The sequence below is a fragment of the Pseudorca crassidens genome, chromosome 16 (genome assembly GCF_039906515.1).
Source record: "Pseudorca crassidens isolate mPseCra1 chromosome 16, mPseCra1.hap1, whole genome shotgun sequence".
Lineage (NCBI taxonomy): Eukaryota > Metazoa > Chordata > Mammalia > Artiodactyla > Delphinidae > Pseudorca > Pseudorca crassidens.
In genome coordinates, this window is record NC_090311.1 from 28,119,793 (window position 1) to 28,147,098 (window position 27,306).

Sequence of the window (27,306 nt, forward strand, 5' to 3'; positions counted from 1 at the left end):
AAGAGTATTCCAGGTTGGAGAGAAGCAAGGAAAAAAAAGACTGGAATAATTGTAAGCTTTGCGATTATGTAGTAATTATGTCTTCTTCATTTTTATTTCCCCTTGTATCTGGAGGGTTCATGTTAGGTGTACAGGTGCTCGGTAAATGTACATTGACTGAATGAAACAGTAACAAGTGGTTCTTTCTAGCATCTGTTTCTAGTATCTATGGGAATGCTATTTGTGTGGACAGGAAATCACAAAGAATAGTAAATGAACTCTAGAATCTTAAAAAGTAACTCCCCTCTTCTTTTCCCCAACTTCTTACACATAGTACAGGACAGCAAAATACAGCTTCCAATTATACAGCTGCGTAAAGTATGGGCCGAAGCAGTGCACTATGTGTCTGGGCTAAAAGAAGACTACAGCAGGCTCTTTCAGGGACAGAGAGCAGCAATGTAAGTGGATTCTCTTGTTTATTTACACGCACAATGTCATGTGCATTAATGCTCAAGAATTAATTTTGCCAGTTTTCACTAGTCAATATCCCATGCAATACTATATACTGGGCCAATTTGAAATGTAATATTCTGATCAGACTTGTAGAATTCTTACTAATGGTCTGAAACCATCTAGTTGCAAAAGCTTGACAGTAGTTCCTGAACAGTCCTAGTATAAGAAGATTGTTTTATCAGAGTATCATGGGCAGGAAGTCTTTAGAGACCAGATTCTAGAGATCAGCTGTTTCTCATAGAAACATAGGCTTTAGGCTTATGGATTTGAGTCTTTAAACTTTTGTCTGGTGTTTCTGAAATGCTTATATCTTTTTTTTTTCTTGCTCTGGTTTAGGTTAAGTCTTCTTAGATATAATGCTAACTTGACAAAAATGAAGAACACTTTAATCTCAGCATCTCAGCAACTGAAAGCTAAATTGGAGTTTTTTCACAAAAGCATTCAGCTTGACTTGGAAAGATACAGTGAGCAGATGACTTATGGGATATGTAAGTGTTGGGTAATGTATTTGAAAGAAGTGTCTAGTCTCTTAAAGCCATTTGCTATGTTGCCTTCTTCTTAGCCAGTTGTTTCACTTACATTCATACTAAAACAAGAGAGAGGACATCTCAGATCATCATAAACCCTGTTTGGTTTGAATGTTAGTTGTTTTTTTTTTTTTTAACCTTTAGTTGAGCAACTTTATTTCCCCCCTGCCCTCCCTCCCCACCTCCCGTCCCCACCACCACCACCACCACCACCACAGTTGGGCTAAAATTGTTCAGCTTCAGAAAAATACAAAAATGATTTAAGAATTTGCAATTGTCAAACCTCATTTAGAAAATAGATACAAAGTCTGTATTGGGGTGACTTCATAGCCTGGGAAGTCTTAAACTACTTATCTTTCTATAAATAATAACACAAATAATTCCAGAGTTTTTGTTTCCCCCAAACAACCTGCCGTGAAGTCCCACTGTTTTTTATTGTATGCAGCCTCCAGTTTTTCAGTATTTCACTCCAAGTTTATCTCCCTTCAGATGTACTAAGGAAATGTGAAAAGCAGAGTTAAAATTCAAATAATAAACCAAAAGGGTCACCTTCAGCATTTCTATTTTCTTTCATGAAACAAATCTTTTTTTGGGAAATAAATCTGGTTTGTATATTTATCTTGAGCAAGGCATGTGTATTTCAGAATAAATGATCAGCAGTGTCTAGTTGGATAAATAAGTTTACCTACTAAAGCAGGTTCTATGATTGATGTTTTATTTCTATTTGTATATTATAGGCATTCTGATGAATGGCAAAACATTATAATTCTTTTATCAAATTATCTTTGACTTGTCAGTTGTATATCTTATACTGCTGTTTAAAAAGAGTGATGTAGCCCTATGTGTGCTGATGTTAAAAGATCACTTAGGTCTTTAACGGCAGCAATGTTTTAAGTTGGGGAAAAAAGCAAAGAAGGAAAAGTATATAGAGATGGTCCCATTTGTGAGAGAAAAGGATATGTGTCTATGTTAGAAATGACTAAAAAAGGGATCCCTGAGGGTGGAGGATGGATGGGAAGAGAGAGACTTTTCTTTTTATACCCCAATATAGTATTTGATTTTTTTTTTTTTTTTATTTTTATTTTTGTGGGTTTTTTTTTTTTCCCCCCCGGTACGCGGGCCTCTCACTGTCGTGGCCTCTACCGTTTTGGAGCACAGGCTCCGGACGCGCAGGCTCAGCGGCCATGGCTCACGGGCCCAGCCGCTCCGCGGCATGTGGGATCCTCCCGGACCGGGGAATGAACCCACATCTCTTGCATCGGCAGGCGGACTCCCAACCACCGCGCCACCAGGGAAGCCCCAGTATTTGATTTTTTAAGAAGATCATGTTCATGTATTACTTTTAAAATGTTCTTTCTTTTTTTTTTTTTTTAAAGAGAAAAATCATCTGTGTTGGCTTCCTAGGGTTGCCATAACAAGTTGCTATAAACTGCGTGGCTTAAAACAACAGAAATTTATCATTTCACAGTTTCAGAGGCTTGAAGTCCAGAATCAATGTGTTGGCAGGGCTGTGCTCTCTCTGAAACCTGTGGAGAAGAATCCTTCCTTGATTCTTCCTAGTTTCTGATGGTTTGCCAGCAATCCTTGGCGTTCCTTGTCTTGCAGCTGTAGCACTTAAATCTCTGCCTCTGTTGTCAAATGGAGCTTTCCCTTCATGTGTCTGTGTCTGTGTCTCTTCTCCTCTTCTTCTAAGGACACTAGTCTTACTGGATTGAGTCCATCTTAATTTAGCTAATTGCATCTGCAGTGACTCTATTTCCAAATAAGGTCAAATTCTGAGGTACTGAGTTAGGACTTCAGCTATCTTTTGGGGGGGACAATTCAACTCATAACTCTGTTTTTGATGTTGATATGGCAAGGAGATGGGTAGGTCAGTAATTAAAGCTATGGCTGTTTCTGAGATAACCAATTAAGACTTTTTTTTTAGCCTCAGAAAAAATGTTAAAAGCATGGAAAGAAATGGAAGAAAAGGCTATCCACTATGCTGAGGTAAAATCATTGAGCTCACTTTGTGTGCTTATTAATTCCTGAGGTCTTCCTTAGAAACTGTCTTTGTAGAGTATTTTTCATGTCATTCCTGAATATCAGCTAAATATCTAGTCGATACTTTGTATATATAGAGGGAAGTACCATAGTGGATGAAAACCAAGGCTTTGGGCAAAAGAGACTAAATTGAAGTCGCACTGAGCTTCAGTTTCCATATGATATTATAGAGACTGTACCTTTTTTTAATAGGGTTACACAGATTAAATGGGAGTGAATAACAGATGGTAGTTATCACTGTTATTTTTATGACTGGTTTAGATAGGATGGCTGGACCTCCTGGTTTACCTGGGACAGTTTCAGTTTATACCTGTCTTGCCATAATTATCAATAATACTCTCAAAATTATGCTAGTTTGGACAATAAATTATATGGTCACACTAGGTATAAATCATTCTCTAGGTGGCAGATTCCTTCCTTACCCAGTACATCTGTCTGTGGTCCCACTAAGTTGTTGCTCTTCTTGATGCCAGCACTCCCCTGAGGACATGGGTGGGGCAGTTGGTATCCTGGGTTGGGGAATCCCATGTCTTTATCTTTCTGCATCCTTATTCAAGGCAGTTGGGAACAAGAGGCAATGAAAATCATAGAACTGAGATGCAGTGGTTTTGATGGCCACTTTTTCTTGTTAGTGACACTTCTATCTTTTTGCTTCTCAAGAGGAAAAAGAAAATGCTAGTAGTCTACTGTTGTCAGGAGAGAAAAGAGAGAAGCCTAGGAATAAGTTGGTGCTCATGTGAAAATTACATGTCATAATCCGAAAGATAAAAAGGCTTCACCAAAATCAGTGTTTTACGTTAAATCACTTAGTTCTGTTACTGCAGCAAGTCATTCTCTGAGTTCTTTGTGTTGTGTGGTGGTGAGCCTGTCATTTCTTTTGTGTTTCATCATATTTTAGGTGGGTGTCATTGGATACCTGGAGGATCAGATCATGTCCCTGCACACTGAAATCATGGAGCTACAGAAGAGCCCCTATGGACGACGTCAGGGAGACTTGATGGAATCTCTGTAAGGGTGAACTCATGTTGTTGGTGTTGGTGTCTGTAATTTTTGGTAGCAGATTATTCGTTCTTTGTATTTCTGGCAGATTAAGTCTATATGTGATTCTTTTCTACAGTTTTCCTTTCCCCAAATATATTGGCATCATATTTAAAAAGGAAGTTCTTTCTTAGTCACAGGAAATTTTGGAAATAACTCTTTGGGTTGACCTTTGCTTTTTAAATCGAAGCATCTTTTCATATGAGTGTTAAGAAATTTTCAAGTATTCTAAATTACAAACTATTTCCCTATTTACCATACTTCTGGTTCAAGGAAGATATTGTCTATTAGATTCCCTAAATAAGGTTAACCTCCTAAGTGTTTTGATTAGAAACTTGAGATTTTTTTCTCTAATCACAGGTCATAATTTTTTCCCATTTAAGTGTTTCTGGTGCAAGGATATTATATATGTGATAGTAGATCAGAGCAGATATGAAGTATTAATATATTAAACTTTGCATCTTAAGATCTTGCTTATTACCCAGTGAAATGCTCTGTAAAATATTCATTGGCAATATGTACTTGCTTTAAAATGAGATCATTACTCTATTCAAATAATGTTGTTCATTTCAAGTTGGAGATTATTAAAGTCATTAAACTATCTTCACATATAGAACCTTTTTTTTTCTTTCATAGGGAACAGCGTGCCATTGATCTATATAAGCAGTTAAAGCACAGACCTTCAGGTAAGACAATTTTTCACAGTACACAAAGGCATTTTAGGAAACCATCACTAGCAAATCTAGGAGACTGGATTTTAAATAAGCTGCAGAATAAATTCCAGTTTTGGTATTGCCATTGAGATGTTTATGGTACAACAGCTTTTAAGTTTGTGAGAATTTAAGAAATTAGGAAGGCAAAGTAAGAAAATTGAAAGAGAAAAAACTTTAAAAGGAAGTGAAAGAAAGGAATGAAAGAGAAAAAAGGAACTCAAAGAAGGGAAAGAGGAAGCAAGAAAATGTGTGGAAAGACGGGAAAAAATAAGTGCTGCTTAAAATTAAAGAGATTGGAAAGAATTTGATACTGTGGGTTCAGGTGTGGAATGGGCAGAGGGATGCCCATGTGCTAGGCCAAAGCATTTACTTTGAAAATGATGCCTTCATCTGCATGTGGTCGCTGATTGCTTATTTCATTGGCAAAACAATTCTGTTGAACATCTGCTGAATACAGAGCATGTTCTGCTGGAAAGAGCACTGGATTGAGAATCGGAAGGCTTGAATTCTAGATAGGGCACTTTACTGACCAAGTGACCTCAGGCAAATAACCTTTTCTCCCTGTATCTCATTTCCCTCTTCTGCAAAATGGGGTTGAAACCTAGCTTTCCTAACTCAGTGATTGTATGTGGCAATGTATTTGAGAGGATGTTTGTGAAAGTGCTTTGAAAACTGTAAAGTATTATGTATGTGCAAGATATTATCCTTCAGTTAAAAACTGATTTGTTTTGAAGGGTTATAGAAGAAATAAAAGGTGAAGTCTGTGCCCTAATTTGCTATATACTGAAATTTAAAAAAAACAAACAAAACCCATAAGTTTTACACCTTAAAATTTACAAACACATGCAAATTAATATACATCTTAAATTGTATTTAACAAATATCAAAATTTCCTCTATGTTGGTTTTTATTGTAGTGGAATTTGTTCAGTTAATTTCTACATTTATGAGGTACTATACAATAGGCATCTAACCCTGACTGGAGGTCAGGGTTGATTAGAGGAGGTTTCCTGCAGGAGATGATATCTGAGATGAGCCTTAAAGGATAAGTAGCAGTAGCTCGGTGAAAGGAGGTAGGCTCTTGCATATATAAGTATAATGGGTAAAGACATATACATGTAACAGCATGTTTGAGGAGATGCAGCGTGACTGGATTGTAGTTTCAGAAGGAGAGATGTGGCTGGATAATAAAGGATTTGGTATGTCATAGTAACGATTTTGGATTTCATCATGTTGGCAAAGAGAAACCCTAAAAAGTTTTAAGCAGGGGAATGACATGATCAGATTAGCATTTTAGAAATACTGCTCTGGTAGCATTGTGGATAATGGATTAAAGGGAGGCTGTGCTAGAGATGCTTATTAGTTATAAGGTTGTTGAAGTAATCATGGCTCAGGATAAGGCGGGTCATTAGCTAAGGCAAAGAGCCTGAACTGTGGCAGTGGGGTGAAGAGGAGGAGGGTAAGGGCAAGAGAGAGATTTAGGAGGTAGAACTGATAGTATTGGGTGATGGATTTAATATGGGTGGTAGGAGATGAGGTAGAGAATCATGGATGCCTGCCAAGTTTCTGGCTAGAGCAGCTGGGTGCATGGTAGGACCACTCACCATAATAGGAAGTATAGGAAAATGACAGACTTAATGGGAAAAGAACATGAGTTCATTTTTGTACATGTTGATGTTAAGGTGTCAGTGAGACATTCAAATAGAGATGTCTAGTAGTATTATATATGTATGTATGTATATATGTATGTATGTATATATGCATGTATATATGAACACACATACATATACATGCATACACACACACACACACACAGAGACGTGTACATATATATATGGATTTAGTAGAGAAGTCCAGGCTAGGTATGTAGCTATTTTGAGAGTAATCAGCCATAGGAATAAAGTGATCATCTTGAAAAAGTATGTTGAATAAGAAAACCAAGGATGGAATCATAGGGAATACCAACATTCAAGAAATGGCTAGAAGCAGAAGAGCCTACAAATATTGAGAAATGGCTCAAATATGTAGCAGGAATGATATTGGAATAGGACAGAGAGAGTTTCAAGAAGAAAGTGATCAGTAGGGTGAAATGCTACAGAGATGTGGGTAATAAAAATGATAATGAAAATATTCACTGGACTTAGTAGTTTGGATATCATTGGTGATCCTGGTAAAATAATGGCCTTTTGGGAACAGAAACCAGATTGTAGTTGGCTGAGGAGGGAGCGGGACAGGAGGGAATGGAGAAGTCAGTCTAGATCAGCAATTCTCAAAGTGTGGCTCATGAACCCCTGAGGATTCCTGAAACCTTTTCAGAGGAGTCAGTGAGGTCAAAACTGTTTTCATAATACTAGGATGTTATTTGCCTTTTTTACTATGTTGACATTTTCACTGATGCTGCAAAAGCATTGGTGGGTAAACAGCTTGCACCTTGCTTAGCATGAATGAAGGCATGAGCACCAAAGTATGCTAGTAGTCATTGATTTTCACTAACATGCATTCATAGTTTAAAAAAAATACCAGTTTTATTTAAGAGTGTCCTTGGTAAAGCAGTAAAATTTCTATTTATATCTCAACCCTTGAGTATATGTCTTTTTAATATTCTGTGTGATAAAATGGGAAGTATTCATAAAGTGCTTCTGCTACATACTGAGGTATGATGGTTGTCTTAAGGAAAACCACTTCAGTGGTTGTTTACATTGCTGTTGACCAGCCTCTTCTTTAATGGAACACCATTTTTACTTGGAACAATGACTGTCAGAAAAACTACGGTTATTCAGATTTGGTTATGAGGCAGATATTTTCTAAAAATTAATGGATCATACCTATCACTTGAAGGAAAAAAGCCAACAGTATTGTCAGTGATAAAATTCCATGTTTCCAGCAAAAAATTAAAATGTAGGAAAATGTCTATCCATCAGCTGAAATTTGTCAGCTTCCCAATACTTAAATGCTTTTCTGATAAGATTGGTGGTGATATTAAAAAGATTTGCAAAAATTTAAAACAATGCCAATGCTCTCACTAAATTTTGAGGGGGAAATACAGTTATTTTGAATACAAATGTATTAATAGGTGAGTTTATTGTTATTTTTAAATGAATAAATTAATATTTTTGTATTTCTCAGTTTAATTCCTGAAGAACACTTTGGAGTTGTTAAGAATTTTTGAGTGTAGGTGTCCTGAGACCAGTAAGTTTGAGAACTGGTTATCTAGGCTATTCTTTCCAGAAGCTTGGCTGTTAAGGAAAGAAGAGAGGTGAGCAGCTAGGAGGAGATGAAGAATCAAGGGAGGTCAGTTTTCAGAAGAAAGACTTGAGCTTATTTATGTGCTTGGGGCCAAAAGCCTGTGGAGAGGGAAGTCTCTGAACAAGTTTGAGAGGCTGACTCCAGAGAATAGTAGGAGGTGTTGGGCTTGTTGCCACTGATAATTGCCGGGGGCGGGGATGTGTGTGGATACAGACACTTATGTGGGTATAGGGGTTGGAAGGTGAGGATCTTACTGCTTTATGTCCTCCTATCCCGAAGTAAGAAGTGGGTTTATCTGTAATTGAAGAGGTGTGACGTCGTAGATTTAAGGAGTATGCTAAAGATCTTTGAAAGCTGGTGTGTGCAATGGCAGATGTTGCTGATCCAAGACATTTATTAAGAATCCAGAGCAGGGCTTCCCTGGTGGCGCAGTGGCTGAGAGTCCGCCTGCCGATGCAGGGGACACGGGTTCGTGCCCCGGTCCGGGAAGATCCCACATCCCGTGGAGCGGCTGGGCCCGTGAGCCATGGCCACTGAGCCTGCGCGTCCGGAGCCTGTGCTCCGCAATGGGAGAGGCCACAACAGTGAGAGGCCCGCATACCGCAAAAAAAAAAAAGAATCCAGAGCAGAAGTGAAACCCTGTGAATTAGTAGTTACAACAGAGAGAATGATAGTACAATTTTTTTGTTGGTAGTGGTTAGTAGCTTGGATACAGAAACTGATAGAGCAGGTGGTTAGACTGATGTAGGGTTAGGATCTTGCTGACAAGAGGACAGAAAAGTTGAAGATATTGACAAAAAAGTGATGTAAGTGATAAAGTTGTGGTTAGAGTAAAATATTGAAATTTAAGATTTCAAATAGAGCAAGGCTAATTTTTTTTTTCTTTAATCGATATTCATTACTCTCTTCTGGCCAATGAATCAGATTTTGCAGATGAAGGTATATAAAATTCCATCCATTGACTCAGTGGATTAACTTTCCACAGTCATTGATAACATTTGTTTGGATTATTTTTATAAAAACTTTGCAGTAGCCATGCATATCAGCATATCACAGGGCCTAGAAATAAACTTGCTATCCAGATAGCTTCTTTGAACTGATAGTCACCTTGAGTGACAAACTAGTTGTGACAAGAAGTTTTGTCTATTGTTGGGACTTATGTAATCACACTTGAGGTATAGTTTTTGGTGTCTTTTCCAGTTTAGAGTTGCCTTGAGACTTTTGTTCAGCTGAAAATGGTGAAAACCAACTTTCTTCATTCTTTATGTTGGAGTAGGTTAAAGTTCTAAGGTCTTTGACCATCTAAAAGAGCTAGTTATATGGGAAAGCTGTTGGGCCTAGCCCGTGGGATTTATGAAGAAGTGCTGTTTGGAGAGGAGCCTTTTTGGAGTCTCTGTATCTGGTTGTTGTTGAGGGAGAGACAAAGAAAAAGATGTGTGGGGAATCAAGTTGAGTGCTAGGCGAAGTCTTTGCAGTGCTAACAAAGGACAACTTTTTTTAAACCTCTTTCGATACTCCATTCATAGTAAAATGTGGGTAACAACAGTAGCCATCTCACAGGACTCCTGTGAGGGTTAAATGAGAAAATTTTAAGTAGAGAATAGCAAATAATAATAATAATAGTTTTGCATTTGAGACTAATTATTGTCTGGGGAAATACCAGCATGATCCATGAGCAACCTTCCAATGTTTTAAAATTTAAATAACCATTTTCTGAAATATTACAATTAATTGTAGTTGTTTGTTTGTTTTTTAAATGAGATGGCATCTATAACGGTAGAACCTACTCACTGTGACCACACAGCCATCCCATTTGAGGACATTTGTCAACTGCCAGTTTGCTTTAAGATTTCATACTACCCTCAAACTGAATTTTCAAGGTGTCTACAGGTCCTTTTATTAGTGCATCAGATTTGGCTTAAGTTGGTCAGCTTTTTTCAACGTTTTCATGGGTATAAACAGATGGATAAACATGAAATTCCAAGCAAGCCTAGCTGGGATTCCTTCCTTTAAGTCAGTGAAAGTTTGATGAATTGTCTTACTGCTTCTAAACAAATTATGTTAATCATCCAAGAAAAAATGATCTCTTGTCCAGAAAGCTGCATATGTGTCTGGGGCTCGGGTTAGTATGGGTTAAGGTAGCCAAGATGATTCTTCTTATAACTGAAGATACAGTGATAAATCTATATATACATTATATACACACAAACACACAGACTTCATTTTTAGTTATATGATTATTTATAGATATATAATCTTAAAATCTTTTATCTTAATTTAGCTTTGAAATTAAATGGAGATGTTAATTAAAACTAGTTTCAGATTTTTAGGAATTTTTTGTTTGGAGGCTGATATGTTCACGCAGAAGAGAGGTTATACCTACTGACTGAGATCTTTTATAGATCACTCCTACAGCGACAGCACGGAGATGGTGAAAATCATTGTGCATACTGTGCAGAGTCAGGATCGGGTTCTCAAGGAGCTGTTCGGTCATTTGAGGTAGAAATATTGTTTTCCTTACTGTTGAAAAGCCAGGATACTTTTATCATGTTCCTTTCAAAGTGTAATACCCTTTTCTGGTAAATATACTAGAACCAGGAAGAGTACTGGCAGTACGTTGGGAACCCTGACCACAGCTGCATGCATTTATGTGTCCTGTTTGTGTGCATTGCTTTGCAGATCAGTCATTAAATCTATGCTGATTGTGATTCATTCCCCCAGCTGGGTTTGGGAGTATGGGGTACAGTCTTGGGGGATGTATAAATGTCTGACACAGATTTTACCTCTCCAGCAAGTTGTTGGGCTGTAAGCAGAAGATTATTGATCTACTGCCCAAGGTGGAAATGGCCCTCAGTAACATCAAAGAAGCTGACAATACTGTCATGTTTATGCAGGGAAAGAGGCAGAAAGAAATATGGCATCTCCTTAAAATTGCCTGTGTAAGTAATTTTTAATGAATTATGTAATATGACATTGATTTGCTGTTACTCCCTGCAAAAGGGATTTTTATCAGCATGATCTGTGTCCTCTTGAAGACATGTGTATTTTTTTTTTTCATCTTTATTGGAGTATAATTGCTTTACAATGGTGTGTTAGTTTCTGCTTTGTAACAAAGTGAATCAGTTATACATATACATAGGTTCCCATATCTCTTCCCTCTTGCGTCTCCCTCCCTCCCCCTCCCTATCCCACCCCGCCAGGCGGTCACAGAGCACGGAGCTGATCTCCCTGTGCTATGCAGCTGCTTCCCACTAGCTATCTACCTTATGTTTGGTAGTGTATATATGTCCATGCCTCTTCCTCGCTTTGTCACAGCTTACCCTTCCCCCTCCCCATATCCTCAAGTCCATTCTCTAGTAGGTCTGTGTCTTTATTCCTGTCTTACCCCTAGGTTCTTCATGACCCTTTTTTTTTTTTCTTAAATTCCATATATAAGGACATGTGTATTTTATGTTGGGTTGATGCTCATGTTCTTTGCTTGGTGTCTCCCTAGCAATTCTGATACAGGACTTCATGATCATCTTTCATTCTCTCTCTCCTTTCCGGTTTCCTGTTTTTATACTCCTCTCAACCCTAGACCACTGTGGTATCCCAACCCAATTTGGGGGTAGCTGTGCCTGACTAGATTAAAAAAACTAGTCCTTTGTTCAACTGGAGATTTTTTTTTCCAACTAAAGTAGAATAGAAGGATAGATACATTTAGTTTTAGTCAATGAAGAAAGGGGTCAAGGACAGGATAGTTAGTAGGGGTGTGTAAGAGTAGAGATAAATTTATACAGAAATAGTCTGGTTATGCATAAAAGTAGTGATAGAAATGTTAAGTCTTAGGAATATGAATGTGTGGAGGTGCTTGCCTGTAATCTTTTTTTTTTTTTTTTCCTTCAGACACAGAGCTCTGCTCGGTCCCTTGTAGGATCCAGTCTAGAAGGTGTAACCCCTCAGGCATCAGCATGGCTGCCCACAACTTCAGCAGAACGTGAACATCCTCTGTCATGCGTGGTAACTCCTCAAGATGGGTGGGTTCACTTTGTTAAAATAGATAGTTGTATTTTCAAGAGCAGTGGTAGGAATGAGGCAGTAGAGTGCAGTGGTTAAGACATATTCTTCACTGCCTTATAGACCAGGATTGAATCCTGATTGTCTCTTTGTAATAACCTTATACAGTTAACTTGACTCTTTTAATGTTCACATTTCCTTACCTGTAAAATGGGAAGTGTTGTGAAAATTCAGCTAGACAGTGTATATAAAATGCTGGGGAAGTGAATCTTCAGCAAATGTTACTTCTTATTAGCTCAGTCCAGGTTCTAAGTTCTTTATCTGTTATTGGCTTATCAAATCTTTTAGCCAAACTATATTCCTCACTTAACCATTTATCTCTGAGAAATTATGCTATCTTTTTGAAGTTATTATTTTAGGACCCTTGATCAACCCTCTAATGGAATTGAGTTTAATCTACTCATTTTATAATTTAGTATTTCTAAAATGACTTTTTTCAGTGCCTTAAATCATTTTTGCAAATAACTCGTTTGAAGTCCTATATTTTCTTTTAATTCCTACTCTTCTGCTAAAAGCTGAATGACTATCCATTTCTGTTATTTTTCTCAGCATAAGATGTGCCGTATCCAGAGCCATTGGCTCTTTGCTAGCTTGTGTATTGTCACTTTTCTCACAACTCATGGAGACCTCTACAATACCAGCATTTCCTGGAAGCTCTGCCCATAATTAGTTTTGCAGAGGTGCAGCCATGTAACATCACTGCTCAGGAGGTCATGCAGTTGCACATTCTGTACTCTGCTTTTATGAGAGAAAAGCACATGGCAGGAAGGCAAGCTGATACCAGGTATTTTATCTTCTTAAAGAAAGCAAGCTCCAGGGTATATCTCGGGGCCATTATACATTTGGCCCAATGTAATACATCCACAGCTACAGCATAGGCTATAATTAATTATATGGACTTGAGGAAATATTCCATTAATCAGAATTGACACAAATAAAATTTAATACCTTTTTGCTTTCATTAAAGGCATGTAGGTTTATTAGGGGATGCAAATGGTTGCAAATGTTACCTCTGTACAAGTGATTTTCAATGTGAGGTTGTGGTTGTTTGCAAAAGTATATTCAACAGGAATTTTTAAATACATTTTCCAGTAGGAATACATTATAAAGGAAAACTTCAAATGTACCCGCGGTACTTAACCACCAAGGATTGGGAACTGTTGGCCTCAGTTTTTCTATCTGTTGAATAAGCTGAATGAGAATTTAGTTCTAAGCTAATAATGACTATCTTCCATGGCTTAGAACTGATTCTAGTCGGGTAGGGACTGAGGGTTAGTAAAAGGTAAGGATGGAGGCCATATGGAAGAGGGAAGTGTAGAAGGTGGAAACCAAATTCAGGATTTCCTTCAAATACAAACTTCAGGGATACTTCTTGGTTCTGGGCAGCTCCCCTGTCACAGGTTTCTTCTGCTGTCCTCAGGAATCAGCTTGCTTGTTTGCTTTCTCATTGCTGTCATCTGTATTTTCCAAACAGTTTTTTTCACCTTCCCTGATATTTGCAGAAAAGATTGTACTTTTGTATCTCCTCCCCTACATGTGTATCTCTGAAGTAAGCATGCTGATGTTTTTTACTACTTATAAGGAAAGGGAAATGTTTCAGAAACAAAGAGATCTTTCATCTAGCTGTGCCACAGGATCTCTCTTTTTTTCCCCCCAGTGAGCATTTTCAGGGGGAAAAAGTTGTATATAAGTGCCACTTATATTTCAGAGGAAAATCAGATTGCAGTTATAGTGGACTCACTATTATTAGAGCTGGGCAGAGGCAGCAGCTTGGAGTAACAGGACTCTTGCCTGTGGGTGGGAGGGATGAGGAAACTGAAGACTACAGGAATCAGCTGCATTGGGTTGTAGGGTTGCAGTGTTGTCTGAAGGGCAGAATCATCCTGACCCTGAAGACCAGAAAATAGAGGAAATTCGTATGCCTCTTTGCTTTCATTCCACAGGGAGACTTTAGCACAAATAATAGAAGAAAATTTGAACTGTCTTGGCCATTTAAGCACTATTATGCATGAAGCAAATGAGAAACAGGGCAACAGTATGATGGTAAGTTTTATATGGATACGGATGTCTGTTTTAGGTATGTTGGGTGCAAAGGATTTAACTTTCCATGCTAGATTTATCTGGCATTTGGGATGCAGATGGGGAATAGAACTCAGAGGAAAGAGCATTTGAGGAATGCTTGATCTCAACTCCCCATCTTCTCTTATTCATGGATATACTAGGATTATGTCATCAGTTATCTTCAACAATAGCATTTTTGGTCAAGTTAAATGAGTAGTGAGCTTTCTTTGCAGTGTGACCACTGAAATCGAATGGTTTGTACTTTTTGCTTCAGCAATCAATTTTCTCCAATAAGATTGGACATGATTTGTACTGTAATTCAAATACAGTAACTGCTGTATGCAAAATGAATGTTAATATGGTTATAATTTATTGAAGTGTTTATATGAAGATTTGGTTACTGTGAATTATTGATTTGTTAAAACTTGGAGAAACTACAATAAAATGTTTACTGGATTAACTTTCACTACATTTAGTCTTGATGTTAATTCTTTGTTATTTCCTCTTTAATTATTTGCTTCAAATATTTATAAAAACTCTGAAATTTTTTTTTAGTTAGCAGAAAAGGTAAACTAAACTCTTTAATTGCAACTTATTTGTACTTTTGGTTTTTCAACTTTTGATTATAAAATGTCCAAATATACAGAAAACGTGCAGAAATGAACACCCATATACCTACCACTTTTAGTCAATATCTAATTGTATCTTTTTCATGCCTGGTTTTAGAATCTTGATTGGAGTTGGTTAACAGAATGACTTGCCACTTACTGACCCAAACGTATGAAGTTGTTGCTGCAAATGTTGGAAATTTGTTTTTCTCTTATGAAACCATTCTTCAGACACCCATCAATGGAAGAAATGACTATGATCAGAAACTACACATGATTTCACAGTGCAATATTTTGACTGGGTAATTTTAACCTCTGAACAGATAGAATTTAATGACTCAGTGGACTTGTTTAAATACTACAGCTACTTAGGAGCATCGTTGGAATCCATTTGTCTTCAAACTTGATAAAACATTACTTATTTAACTTGACTATCTTTCAACATTTCACTTTTGGGCATAAGGCCAAAGTAATGTATACAGAGAAGAAAATCTCAACTAACATGTATTCTAAGTAAAAATTGTTTGCCTGTGTTTCTGTGGAAGAGACTGTTTGCAAGTAGAATTGTACTTCTTGAAGAATAAACCCTACCTCCTTGTGTTGCACTCAACAGTGCTTTTCCCGGCATCATAAGGAGTTAGTTTAATCCCATTTTCAATTTCAATCCCAAATGCACATTTGACTGTATCCCTTTCCTACAGAAGGGATTGTGCATCTGTGCCTTTAATACCAGTTGATTCTTTCAAATCTTGTTAAGTGTGCTATGTGTATATGTATTTAAGATGTACATTTAATAATATCAGAGAAAAGATGCCTGTTAATTTATAATGTATTTGAAAGCTTATCTATGTTTTCATTTGTATAAATGGGTCTTTTGTTTAAGGAATCTTTCATGTCTTGTCATATAAATTTATAAAGGTCTGTACTCCCGATCTGTAATTCCAAAATGCAAAAAGCTCTGATAACAAGGTTTTTCATAAGTTTGGTGACAGAATTCACCTGCTTGCACATCCAACGTGAACTGACATTGAATCTATCCCATTTAGTGTGAATATTCTTTTTTTTTTTTTTTTTTTTGCTGTAGAAATATTAATGTGTTTGCTTGTTTGGGGGTAGGGTGCTGCCACAGACCCTGCCTGGGGTTTATGTAGTATGGCATATGCACTGAATTACCTTTCTAAAAATCTGAAAATTTCATAATTCTGAAACACCTGGCCCCAAGGGTTTCAGATAAAGGATTGTGGGTCTATCATCTGTTAAATAATTTAGAAGGTGTTACTTGTTTAAAGAAAAATGTGAAATTCTTTTGTATTTTAGACAGTTTTTCACTTTGTGTATTAAATAATTTTTAAATTACTTTTTGAACCTCTGTTCACTAAAATCAGATTATAATAATTGAATATGCTTTGGGAAAATGTGAAGATTCTGTGAAGCAGCGTTGGAGCACAGAATAACATAATGGGCTCTCAGTGTACTTTCCTTAGGAATGAAACAGGACTTATGGTAAAGACAGTATTGGGTAGCTTCTTTAATATACTCTTTTCTCCTGAGATGTCCTATCAACACTATCCATGTCTAAAAACTGTGCTCATACCTTGCCCTATAAACTGCTGTCTTAGTTACACCATCCCCATTTTTGCTAGTAGTGTCATTTTCCCAGTCATCTAAGTTTGAGACCTTGGGGTCGTCTTCTCCTAACTCTAGTCATCTGGTACTGCTGTTTCTCTGAATATGGACATTCTGACTACCAGCCGTTAAAATAGGCAGTCTCTCTCTTGCTTCTCCAGTTCTAGAAGGTTTTAATCAATAAACATTTATTGGGTACCTATTGCTTGGAAGATATTGAGCAAAATGGGAAGATCAGAAAAGTTAACACAGGCAGTACAATAAGAATGTTTATGTGGAATGAAATTATTGTTAAAGGATTTTTTAAATGACCATGTGTTTTTCTAAATATCATTGTAATAACTGATAAAAGATCTGGTAGAGGGTGGGACCATATTTATGGTTTGTGGCTGATATGATCTCAGGCTAGCCTGATCTGTGTGATACGTAAGGGCAAGTGGTGTGAGTCAGAACGGTCTTTCATAGTGCGAGCACCTCAAATTTGCTTATGATACATGAGTTGAACACTTTATTGGCTGACAACTTTTCAGAGTTAAGTGTCAGTTGTGCATTATATCCATTTCATTCCCTAATTCAAGCAATATTATGAAAAACTAAGAGAATCCATCCAGAAAACAGAGGCCGGACAAGTTATTTTTTATTCTCTTTGCTTTTTATCAGTTAAAATAGCTAAGCTCTGCAAATAACATTTATCTGGTACAGACACGGTCCCATACATTCCTAGTAGAAGTCAAATGAATGATACAGGTAAGTGCATTTATTGAAGGGAGAAGGTACAGTGGTCTGGGAGGGCTTCCTTTAAAGAAGATTTTAATTGATTCTATTTACCTCTTCCCATTTTCCCTGTTACTACCATGGTAACCTTGGGCCTGCAGTTTCCTAACAACTTGGCTTCCCTGTCTCCTGTCTCCACTCTAAGCCATTTTGTAGACTCACTGGCCCTAAGGTACTGCTTTCCCATACTTCCCTGCCCAAGAGGTTACAGAGCCCTCCAACCTTATTCTACCTTGTCCAGTTGTGGTCCCACTGCTAGCCTTTCAAGGCTTACACCATTACTGCCCAACCTCTTCTAACATGCTGCCCTTATTTCCTTTGTATCCATCTTTCTTACTCCCATCTACTCTTTCACTTTGTCCTTTCTGTTTCCGGTAATACATGCAGATAATGCATAATTTAAAAGAACAGAAAAATATGTAGTGAAAAGAAAGTCTGTCTCTATTCTCTAGCCATCCAGTTTTCCCTCCCTACAGAAAAAGTGCATTCGAGCCTTTCAAAATCTGGGCCTAGCCTAGCATCCCACTCCTTTCCATCACACAGGCTTCAAGGAAGCTCAAATGCTCATTGTCTTCAATCTTCCCGGAGGACCCTCCAACACACACCCACATTTACTGCTTATTAGTTTATTCTGTTCTTATTGCTTGGATGGCTTTCATAAAGCCCTCCCTGGATCAGCATTCTGGCACGTTAATAGGTGACTGCACAAGAACACGCTGACCAGTCCCTTGTCTCAGAGGCCCTCTCCGTTCCTCTGCCTCCTTCCTTACTCCACATTGCCGATTTCCCGTCTCTTCCGGAGCAGGAAACCAGCAGTACACAGTAGAGAGCCCACGTACCTTCGCGCGAGATAGCTCGGCGGGCGGCGGCAAGAATTTTGTCCCGTCCGCTCCCCGTCTCTAGTCGCGGGGCAAGCGCAGCGTCGGTGTGCGTGTCTGCGCAGCCGCAGTGCCCCGCGGGTGGGCGGGGCCGGCTCTTGGCCGCGGTTGGTGCGGCCCGGGTGGAGACTTCACGTGCACGCGGGGGGCGGTGCGTCACTGATCGGTGGGGCGCGGCCGAGGGGTCGGCGTCCGTCCGGAGTCTGCGGCTGGCCCCCTTCTCAGTTAATGCTTTCCCCTGGGCGGGGAGGAGCGGCTGTTGGGAGTGGGGGTGGGGGGGTGTCAAGACGCTCACCGAGCAGGGGCGACCCACGGGCCTGCTCGCGCGGAGGGGTTGGCGACGGGGAAGCGGGCTCTGCGAGGAGGGAAAGAGGCACAGGACTCCTCAGCTCGGCCTGCGGGAGGGGGCCAGGTCGCGGGAGGGCGAGGTGGAAAACGGAAGGTGGGCCTGTCACTCACGGGGCTGGGGCCCCGTTCCTTCCTCATCCAGGAGGAACTAGGATGAATATGACTCAAGCACGCGTTCTGGTGGCTGGAGTGGTGGGTCTGGTGGTTGTCCTCCTCTACGCCTCCATCCACAAGATCGAGGAAGGACACCTGGCCGTGTACTACAGGTGAGCGGCACGTGCAGTCAGCTCAGGTTCTAGAGCAGGTAGAAGGGAGGCTCCCATTAGAGTCTAGGAAGTTGTTCCCTCTGCGGTGTCAGGGAGCTCTTTCCAGTCCTAGGAAGTGACTTTCGTCGCAGCTCTAGGGAGAGTATGGAAGCTGTGGCAGGCTTTTGCAGAGCATCCTCCAGGTGTTGGACAGTTTCAGTGCTATGTACATTGTGTGCAGAGGTTAAGACTCCCTGCAGTTGTTCCTAGTAGTCAGTAAATTCAGTCATTTGCAGAAAAAAATGAAGGGTGGAAGGCAGTGGTGACTCCACCTGTGGCTGAAGAAATGGATAAATCATTGTTAAATTCCATACAGCTGTACTGGCCATTAGTTGCAGCTGTAGGTGCTATTTAGAAACTCTGGTCCTGTTTGTGGTTGTTTCTTAGATTTTTTTTTTTTTCCTTTAAAAAGTCCTGGTGTCTGGTTTGGGCTTGTAAGGCCATTAAGACCGTGACAGTTGTTAAATTCCTGGACCTTGGGAGACAAACACAGGATTGTGACAGATACATCCTCCTCCCACCTTTCCCTGTCTTTTCAAGTTGTGGAAAGCAGTGGTGTGGAATGTGTTGATCTCTAGCTGAGATGAATAGCTTTTCCTTTAACGTAGTTACCACCTGTTCTTTTGATATAGACAGAGGACAGTTTGGAGAAATTGCGATAACGATGTATTTGAAAGAGCTTCAACTTTCTGCCGGCTTTTGTCATCCCATAAAACCAATATTTCTACTTTTAGATCCATCCTGAGTCTTAGAAACAGTCTTCCCTGTGAAGCACTAATTTCAAATACAATTTTAGTGATATATCTTAGCAGGTGGGGGGTCTGGCATTTAAAAAATGGCAGATTAGTCTGTATTTCCATCTAGTTCAGCATTGTCTTCCTGACAGTAAATCCGAGAACATTTCAAGGTATGGCTCTCAAAAAATTAGGGCTGGACCGCGAACAGTTCATCTTTTATTAGCTATTTGTTATGAATTCTTTGCAAACCTATTTATATTTTCAAGATAGGAAGGTAAGTTATATTAATTTACTATTCATTATGTAAAATAGGACTTCTTTTTTATATTTGCCTCCAAATTACCTCCTTTTTATAACTTGCAAGATGTGCTTTCATGTTTCTCACATTCCGGAATTTGGTGAACAAGTCCACACTTATATCTATTTGTAGTCTTATCCCCTCACCCTTCATCTTTCCGTGCTAATTTGTTGTTGTTGTTGATTTTATAGAGGCTTTATGCCCCCAGTATTTTTTTCTTTGTTCCAAATAAGTTTCTTTTTTGATTTAAAAAAATTGTTTAAATTGTTAATTTACAATGTTGTGTTTCAAGTGTATAGCAAAGTGATTCAGTTATACATATATATATTTATTTATATATATTATTTTTCAGATTTTCTATTATAGGTTATTACAAAATATTGAGTATAGTTCCCTGTGCTATACAGAAGGTCCTTGTTGTTTACCTATTTTATATATAGTAGTGTGTATGTTAATCGCCCCCAGCATTTTAATTGCTTTGTAGGTAGATTAAAAGAATCTTGAGCATCAGAAATTTTCTCCTTCCTTGAAAGTTTGTGTTATCTATTTTTTATTCAGCCTGGTGATTAAATGTATTGTGTTTTGATCTGGCTCATGCTATGTACAATTAAAGTACATCAACTGAGAGCCATTCGAATTTTTTTCACAAGTAGTTCTCAAAAGGTTAAAGACCAAAGAGAATCTTTATACCTGAGAGTGGTGCTGGAGACCCAGAGGTATGGTTGGTAGAACTTGTGAAACAAGGTGTAACATGGGCACTTTAATTTGATCTTTTCACTTTTGTAGGTGTGGCAGATATTTTAGGGACCAGCAGTTGTTCATCATTAGTAACTCATATTAGTGAGGCTTTAGTAGATCAATAGCATGAGTAAGAGTGAATATTTATTATAGCATTTTAGATTTGGAAAGAGAATTTCTCTTTTTATAATCTTGTCAAATTGAAACATCTTTTTGCAGGGGAGGAGCTTTACTAACTAGCCCCAGTGGACCAGGCTATCATATCATGTTGCCTTTCATTACTACGTTCAGATCTGTGCAGGTGAGTGATTCCTAGGGAAGCCCCCACACTGGATAGACAGGTGTGAGCGAAACAGTGACCACATTCATGGGTGGAGATAGAATTCCTCATTTCTTAAGCTAATGGTAGTATTTACTTAATTGTAGGAGTTAAAAGTTCAGAGTACAGTTGTCACAGCATAAGTTATGGTTTTGAACCACCTCACTCTCTTGAGGTATATTAGAAGTATGAGCTAGGCGGCTTGGAAGGACTCACTTCTCCCATCTATATAGTGGTATGCAGCAGGTTTTGTGTTGCTGCTGTCAAAATAAAAGCAGGACTTTGAAACACAACTAGAGATATAAACCAGTGATAACTTGGTTTAGAATAGTGTTTGGTTTCCATAGAGGCAAGCTCCTGGGCTACTGTTAACATGGAGGATCTGAATTTTTATACACAGCTTCTCTGCTTCACATTTTTGCCTGGAACATTAAGCATAATTATATGTGGAACATTAGTGAGTGTTCTATTTTGACAGCATCCCAGAATATCTTAAATAAGCGGCTGGTTCTTGAGAACAGACACTTAGTAAATATCTTTTGAGGTAACAACATGACAAAACAGGATTAGATTGTTACTACTTTTTTTGTGTGTGTGTGTGGTACGCGGGCCTCTCACTGTTGGGGCCTCTCCCGTTGTGGAGCACAGGCTCCAGACGCGCAGGCTCAGCGGCCATAGCCCACGGGCCCAGCCGCTCCGCGGCATGTGGGATCCTCCCGGACCGGGGCACGAACCCGTGTCCCCTGCATCGGCAGGCGGACTCTCAGCCACTGCGCCACCAGGGAAGCCCAGATTGTTACTACTTTTGCAGGCACTGTGTGATTATAAATCTTTGGATTCAGAAGTTTGTCTACTCTCCGCTGCTAATTTTTCAGGGCTCGGGAAAATTCAATGTATTTAATCTTGTAATTTAAAGTCTAGGCTTCCTGCTAAGTGAGATTTTCATTATGAATACTTAAATCCTCCAGATTTCCCTCCAATTCCCTTTTAGATGGCTTGGGGCAAGAATTGTGTCTGTTAAAGTGAAGTATAGTGTTCTTCCCCTAGTCAGACTGATTTCCATATTGTTTTCCCATATTTATTTTATTCACTCTTGCCTAGGCTGATGCTATTACCTCTTCTCTCACCATCTCTCTCTTTATGCCTTATTTCCTGTCTAAATCTTGCCAGCCTTTTTAAGGCTCATCACAAATCCTTCTCCTCCTCTTCCATAGCCCTTAAAGTCTGTATTGTAAATTTTGGCCCGTGATCTTATTTCCTTTAATAATGTTGTCTTGTATTGTTCTCTTAAGTTTTTGTGTGAATTTTTTTTTTCCAGAAAGTCTCCAAGCTTCTTGAAGGTAGGGGTCATAACACGTTTATATTTCTGACCTTTCTACTTGTGGTGAAAGTTGTTAAGTTGAGCTGATTTCTCTGGAAGCGGTATGGTGTAGTGAACATGGGGCCAGAAACCTGTAAACTAGGTTCTGGCTCTGGCTCTGCCACTAATTGTTTACATGACTTTGCAGAAATCACTTAACCATTCTAGACTTCAGTTACTCCTCTGTGAAACAAGGGGTTTTATTTGCATGAACCCATCAACAGCTTAAATAGTCTATATTGATGTTATCAATGGCATCATCAGACCCTTAGAGATCAGGGGCTTTTTTAGACCTTGTTCAAAGCCAGGCAGATTTGTCTCTGCCTTCTTGGAGCTTAGTATGTTGAGTCATACTGATGCAGAGATATATAAAAGAGATACAGACAATAAACAAATAGATTTTAGAGTTTAATTACATATATAACAAATACACAGTGTGTGTGTTTATATATTTATGTGTGTGTGTGTGTATTCATACATATGCACACACAAACACATAGAGTGATAAACTGTCATAAAAAATGAAAATGAGGGACTTCCCTGGTGGCGCAGTGGTTAAGAATCCGCCTGCCAGTGCAGGGGACACGGGTTCGAGCCCTGGTCCAGGAAGATCCCACATGCCGCGGAGCAGCTAAGCCCATGCACTGCAACTACTGAGCCTGCGCTCTAGAGCCCACGAGCCACAACTACTGAGCACGCGTGCCACAACTACTGAAGCCCGCGCACCTAGAGCCCATACTCTGCAACAAGAGAAGCCACTGCAATGAGAAACCTGCGCACTGCAATGAAGAGTAGCCCCCGCTTGCCACAACTAGAGAAAAGCCCGTGCACAGCAATGAAGACCCAACCCAGCCATAAATAAATAAATAAATAAATAAATAATCTTATTAAAAAAGAAGAAATGAAAATGAAATTAGTAAAAAGATTTACTGCTGGAGTCAGTGTGACTAAATAGAAATGGTCTGTCTTTATATGTGAAACTGTAACGTTCTAGGAAAGAATTATATTAATAAAACCCTTTTAAGAAGTTGTTTTCATAAGAATGAGATAAAGAAACTTATTTTTAGGAAGTTTTGGAGCACATTAGAAGACATAGCTTATATAAACAAATGGCTTAACAGACTTGGCATTTGAAAGGAATATTTAAGAAGCATCTTGGGGAAATGTGAGATCCCATATATGATGTAAGAAAAAAAACTTTAGAAAAATATAAAAACCTTCAGCCTTTAAAATATATATTTATATAACAAAACCAAAGACTTTTAAAATAAACTTTCATACTGGGGAAATTTTTGAGGTAATATAAACGAAGTATAAAAGTACATGAAGATAGGATGTTAAATTGAAGATTTAACATTTGAACTCTTTCCTAGTTCTACTTGGTTTGAAAATTGACTAGAGAATATCCTTTAGGTTTAAATAGGAATGTATATTTAAAGTTGATTTGGAAGTTGAATATGGTGAATGTTTTGAAGGAAATAAAATAAATTGAGCTCACCTCTATCAACTTCCCTCACTCTACCTACATCCTGTCACTAATGTTTACTATCACCCTTTTAACCCCAGACTTAACCTTCTATTCTTTTTCCTTCTGGAATTTTATATGAAACTAGTTATCAGATCCCTTCTCTATTGTATCTCCTGGGTTGAAAGCTTTAAATTTCCATGGCCTTTTCTACATTAACCTAAATAAATTACTACTTTAGCTTCCCAGCTGGTTTTCTTGCCTCCAGATATGATAGATAGTGAGAACCACAACACACATAAGCAAAGGAATGAAGGAAAAGTCCTATTTTTGAAAGGTTTGTTTGTGGCTGTGTATAAGGTGGACTAGGGAGAGCACAAGCCCCCCAGCAAACATTCAGGGCCCTCTGCCTAACATCATCATGTTCTCTTCTCAGAGTTTCACCTCTCATCTATATTGTCCCTTCTGCTCCAGGCAAGCCAACTGCTTCCTGACACCTATACACATAGTTTGTCCTCAACTTTGTGTATTTGAATAGATACGTATTGAATTTAAGATGCTTCTCTGCCTTATCTGTTCTTATTTCTCCTTCTCTAGACTGGGCTTATAAATATTGCACCTCAGAGAGCTTTTCAAATGATTATTTTACTCTATCACTTAATACCTAACAATTCAGTTTATACTCTGTTATTTGTACCTGTTATGGATTGCTTTGTAAGGATTTTATCTCCTGTGTTGGATTGTGAGCTCTTTGGAAACAAGGACCATGCTTCTTTTTTCCATTGTATTCCATAAAGTCCTATGTTGCTGTGGGCTTAATATGGTGCAGTGTGTCCAGAATACACTCATTATGTGCTCTCCTGCTGGAAGCCTTCAAGTGCAATAGGGAGTCATTCTGGATCCGAACCAAGTTGTGACAGGGGCAGAGTAATTAAGTACCAGATGGTTGGTTCACAAGGAGGAAGCAGTGCTGATGGTGGCATTTCTTTTAAAAAAGGAAATTGAGAGACTGTCTGAGAAATCTCTAGGACCTGAACTAAAATATTGACTATAGCTTTAGAGGAAAAGGTTGGTGTTGAGCTCAAGGGCCCCTCTGAGTTGAAGACTGCTTGTATGCATATAATAGTTGTCTTTTGCCTTCATTGTAACCATTAATATTAGCAGTGGAATCAGAGTTCAGAGTACAAATCCTAGGAGTAGTATCCTTGTGGGTAATCCATGTAGTTTGCAGTCCCAGGCCAGCTCCGTGCAAATAAGGGACTGACTGAGAGATTAAACATTGAAACTTTCAGATTGAGTATTGAAGCTTTCCTGGTGCATCTTGACTCAGACATTAACTGTAAAATATTCTGTCTCTAGTCTTTCATGTCTGCCAGGATACAAAAAGAGATTGCTCTGATAGCTAATTTTTGGGGACTAAAGTTGTAATGGAGCTCTCCTGTACGTACCTTTCAGCAGTTCTCTAGAGATTTTACTTTGGGACCAGTGGTTCTTTGATGATATGTATGCTGAGTATTGATGAGATATTTTTTCCTCCCTAGACAACACTGCAAACTGATGAAGTTAAAAATGTGCCTTGTGGAACAAGGTAAGCGTTCCCCTTGCTTACCAACCTCCCTTTGGTTCAGATGTATTTTCTGTTCATAAGCTGTGATCACTTAAACATCTTTCAAATAGGCATCGTAGTAACCCAGGGGGATTTCTCTTCTGAGCATTATTTGAGAAAAGCCCTGTCTCCAAATAGGACCTTTCCATCTTAGGAGCCATTTTAAACTAACAGTAGATAGTTTAAAATGAAATCAGCTTACCTTGTCATCTGTAGTATTAAATGCCATCTAATTTAGAGTTTCTGATTCAGTAGGTCTGGAATGAGACCCGAGAATTTGCATTTCTAGTAGAAGTCCCAGGTGATCCTGAGCTGATCTGAGGACCTTACTTTGAAAAATCACTGCTGTATAAAGTTTTGGGGCAAGAAAGGCAAGCAAGGCCCAAATTATTTTTAGAGTATAATCAGTACATTGAATTGTATCAGAAGAAGAGTATAAAGTTCAGTGTATGTTTTAAATTCTGTATTTTAAATGACCAAAATATCACAAATGTTCTTAAAGAGGGAGCAAATTCTCTCTGTTTTAAGTTAACGTATTTGATACAAGTTCTCCCTAGGTCCATCTGTAACTTTTTTATAGATTCCCTTTAGAGATGACTCAAAATTGGCAGCTGATGAGATGTTGGGTAAATTTTATTTTTATCTTCATCCTTTCATGTATTTGTCAGATTTTTTTCAGTGAGCAGGTATTATGCTTTTTTATCAGAAAAAAAATGTTGTTGTAAGTTGGTAGCAAGGCTTAGTTGTATAGTTTCAAAATTTCTTAACTTCATGTATCTTAAATTGAGGTTCACATGTTCCTCAGGGTCTGTGCCAGTAGGCCAGGAAGTATAGGAAGCCATTAATTAACAAGACCTATCTTTCTGGAGTGTCAGTTTTACTTCAAGGTTTGGGGGAAGATTCTTCTTTTCATATTAGAATAAATACAGATGAAAAGTAGATTAAGATAAAGAAGGGAATCAAAAGAATTTCAGCCTGTGGCTGGCCTCCATACCTCTGGGGAACCACTTTACCTGATTCCTTGATGGAGAAGTTTGAGAAGTGCACTGCCTTAGCTGTTGACTTCATTTAATAAGGGCAAAGTGCTAAGCAGCTCTAGGTTATAGGTCTAGTCTTCCTGTGAGCTGATTTTGATCACAGCAGTTACAGAGGTGAGCTTTTGGTTATGAGAGAGCCAGGTGAGTGTGTGCAAGGTCATTTGAGTAGTGATCAGTGAGGTCAGTTTAATCAATCAGTAGTATATGTCTTTAGATTTTCCTTCTAAATTTCTATCATGTGGGATTTGTTTGATGATGTAGAATTAATCTAGGAACATAATAGGTTTGTATTTGGCTCACATTTTTCCATTTCTCTGTTTTTAGTGGTGGGGTCATGATCTATATTGACCGAATAGAAGTGGTTAATATGTTGGCCCCTTGTGCAGGTATGGTACCCATCTATTCTGTTATAGTTATAATCAGAGTGTCTGTAACTGTGAGATTCTCTAAGGAATAGGAATAGATTCCCTAAGGAAAGTTTTATGACCTCATTCATTTCTGATATATATTTAAAAAAATAATCGCTGGAATATTTTCCATTCCTAGGGAATGGCGACAGAAATAGGTCAACAGAGTTGACTTTCTGCAAGTGTATGCGTTATGCTGAGCTGAGTGTATCTAAGAAAAAGACAGTCATTGATTATTTCTAGAATTTCTAGAAAGTAGCATTTTATCCAGTCAGGATGAGAAATAATATCCTTACATGTTAAAAGTCTATAACTGATCAGTTCCTTGGCTACATGGATTTGTGACCATAGAAAAATCTTTTCTAGTTGAGATTTGCTACAACTTGCAAAGCAATCTGAAAGTCCTCAGTGTGGGGAGAACACTTTCTTGGTAAAAGATGAAAACTCACAGAGATGGAGTACTGTTCAGATCAAAAACTTAATTAGGAGTTCTGAAGTAAGATCAACCATTTTAATGTTTGATTTCTTTTTGTAATTTTTTTTACTGTGATAAAATACATGTAACATAAAATTTACCTTCTTAACCACTTTTAAACATTCAGTGGACATTACATACATTCACATT

General features: G+C 38.5%; 2 protein-coding genes and 1 long non-coding RNA gene across 9 annotated transcripts in view; 2 read left to right on the forward strand and 1 right to left on the reverse strand.

Annotated features, from left to right (window-relative positions):
• The window catches only part of CHUK (component of inhibitor of nuclear factor kappa B kinase complex), a 35,668-nt gene extending 19,529 nt beyond the window's left edge, over positions 1-16,139 (forward strand). For 2 of the 6 annotated variants that reach the window (XR_010935798.1, XR_010935799.1), the window contains 11 exons: positions 314-437; positions 829-980; positions 2,947-3,008; positions 3,961-4,070; positions 4,737-4,786; positions 10,461-10,557; positions 10,850-10,997; positions 11,944-12,074; positions 12,664-12,898; positions 14,058-14,157; positions 14,902-14,920. Coding sequence is in view for 4 of the 6 variants with exons in the window: in XM_067709695.1 (XP_067565796.1) it covers positions 314-437; positions 829-980; positions 2,947-3,008; positions 3,961-4,070; positions 4,737-4,786; positions 10,461-10,557; positions 10,850-10,997; positions 11,944-12,074; positions 14,058-14,157; positions 14,902-14,931 (1,004 nt within the window). In the remaining 2 variants the exon portion in view is untranslated. Of the gene's footprint in view, positions 1-313; positions 438-828; positions 981-2,946; positions 3,009-3,960; positions 4,071-4,736; positions 4,787-10,460; positions 10,558-10,849; positions 10,998-11,943; positions 12,075-12,663; positions 12,899-14,057; positions 14,158-14,901 lie in introns of all 6 variants that reach the window. The other 4 variants (XM_067709695.1, XM_067709697.1, XM_067709696.1 and 1 more) reach the window with 2 other exon arrangements.
• Positions 13,070-18,138, reverse strand: LOC137208890 (uncharacterized). Its single transcript, XR_010935800.1, has 3 exons — positions 18,023-18,138; positions 13,856-14,003; positions 13,070-13,603 (listed from the first exon to the last, which is right to left on the reverse strand). It is a non-coding gene; the product is annotated as an uncharacterized lncRNA (long non-coding RNA).
• The window catches only part of ERLIN1 (ER lipid raft associated 1), a 35,519-nt gene continuing 26,328 nt past the window's right edge, over positions 18,116-27,306 (forward strand). Inside the window, exons 1-5 of one of the 2 annotated variants that reach the window (XM_067709706.1) lie at positions 18,116-18,212; positions 18,552-18,675; positions 20,707-20,788; positions 25,173-25,219; positions 26,599-26,660. In XM_067709706.1, coding sequence (XP_067565807.1) covers positions 18,563-18,675; positions 20,707-20,788; positions 25,173-25,219; positions 26,599-26,660 — 304 coding nt within the window. In that variant the 5' untranslated portion in view covers positions 18,116-18,212; positions 18,552-18,562. Of the gene's footprint in view, positions 18,286-18,551; positions 18,676-20,706; positions 20,789-25,172; positions 25,220-26,598; positions 26,661-27,306 lie in introns of both variants that reach the window. The other variant, XM_067709705.1, reaches the window with a different exon arrangement.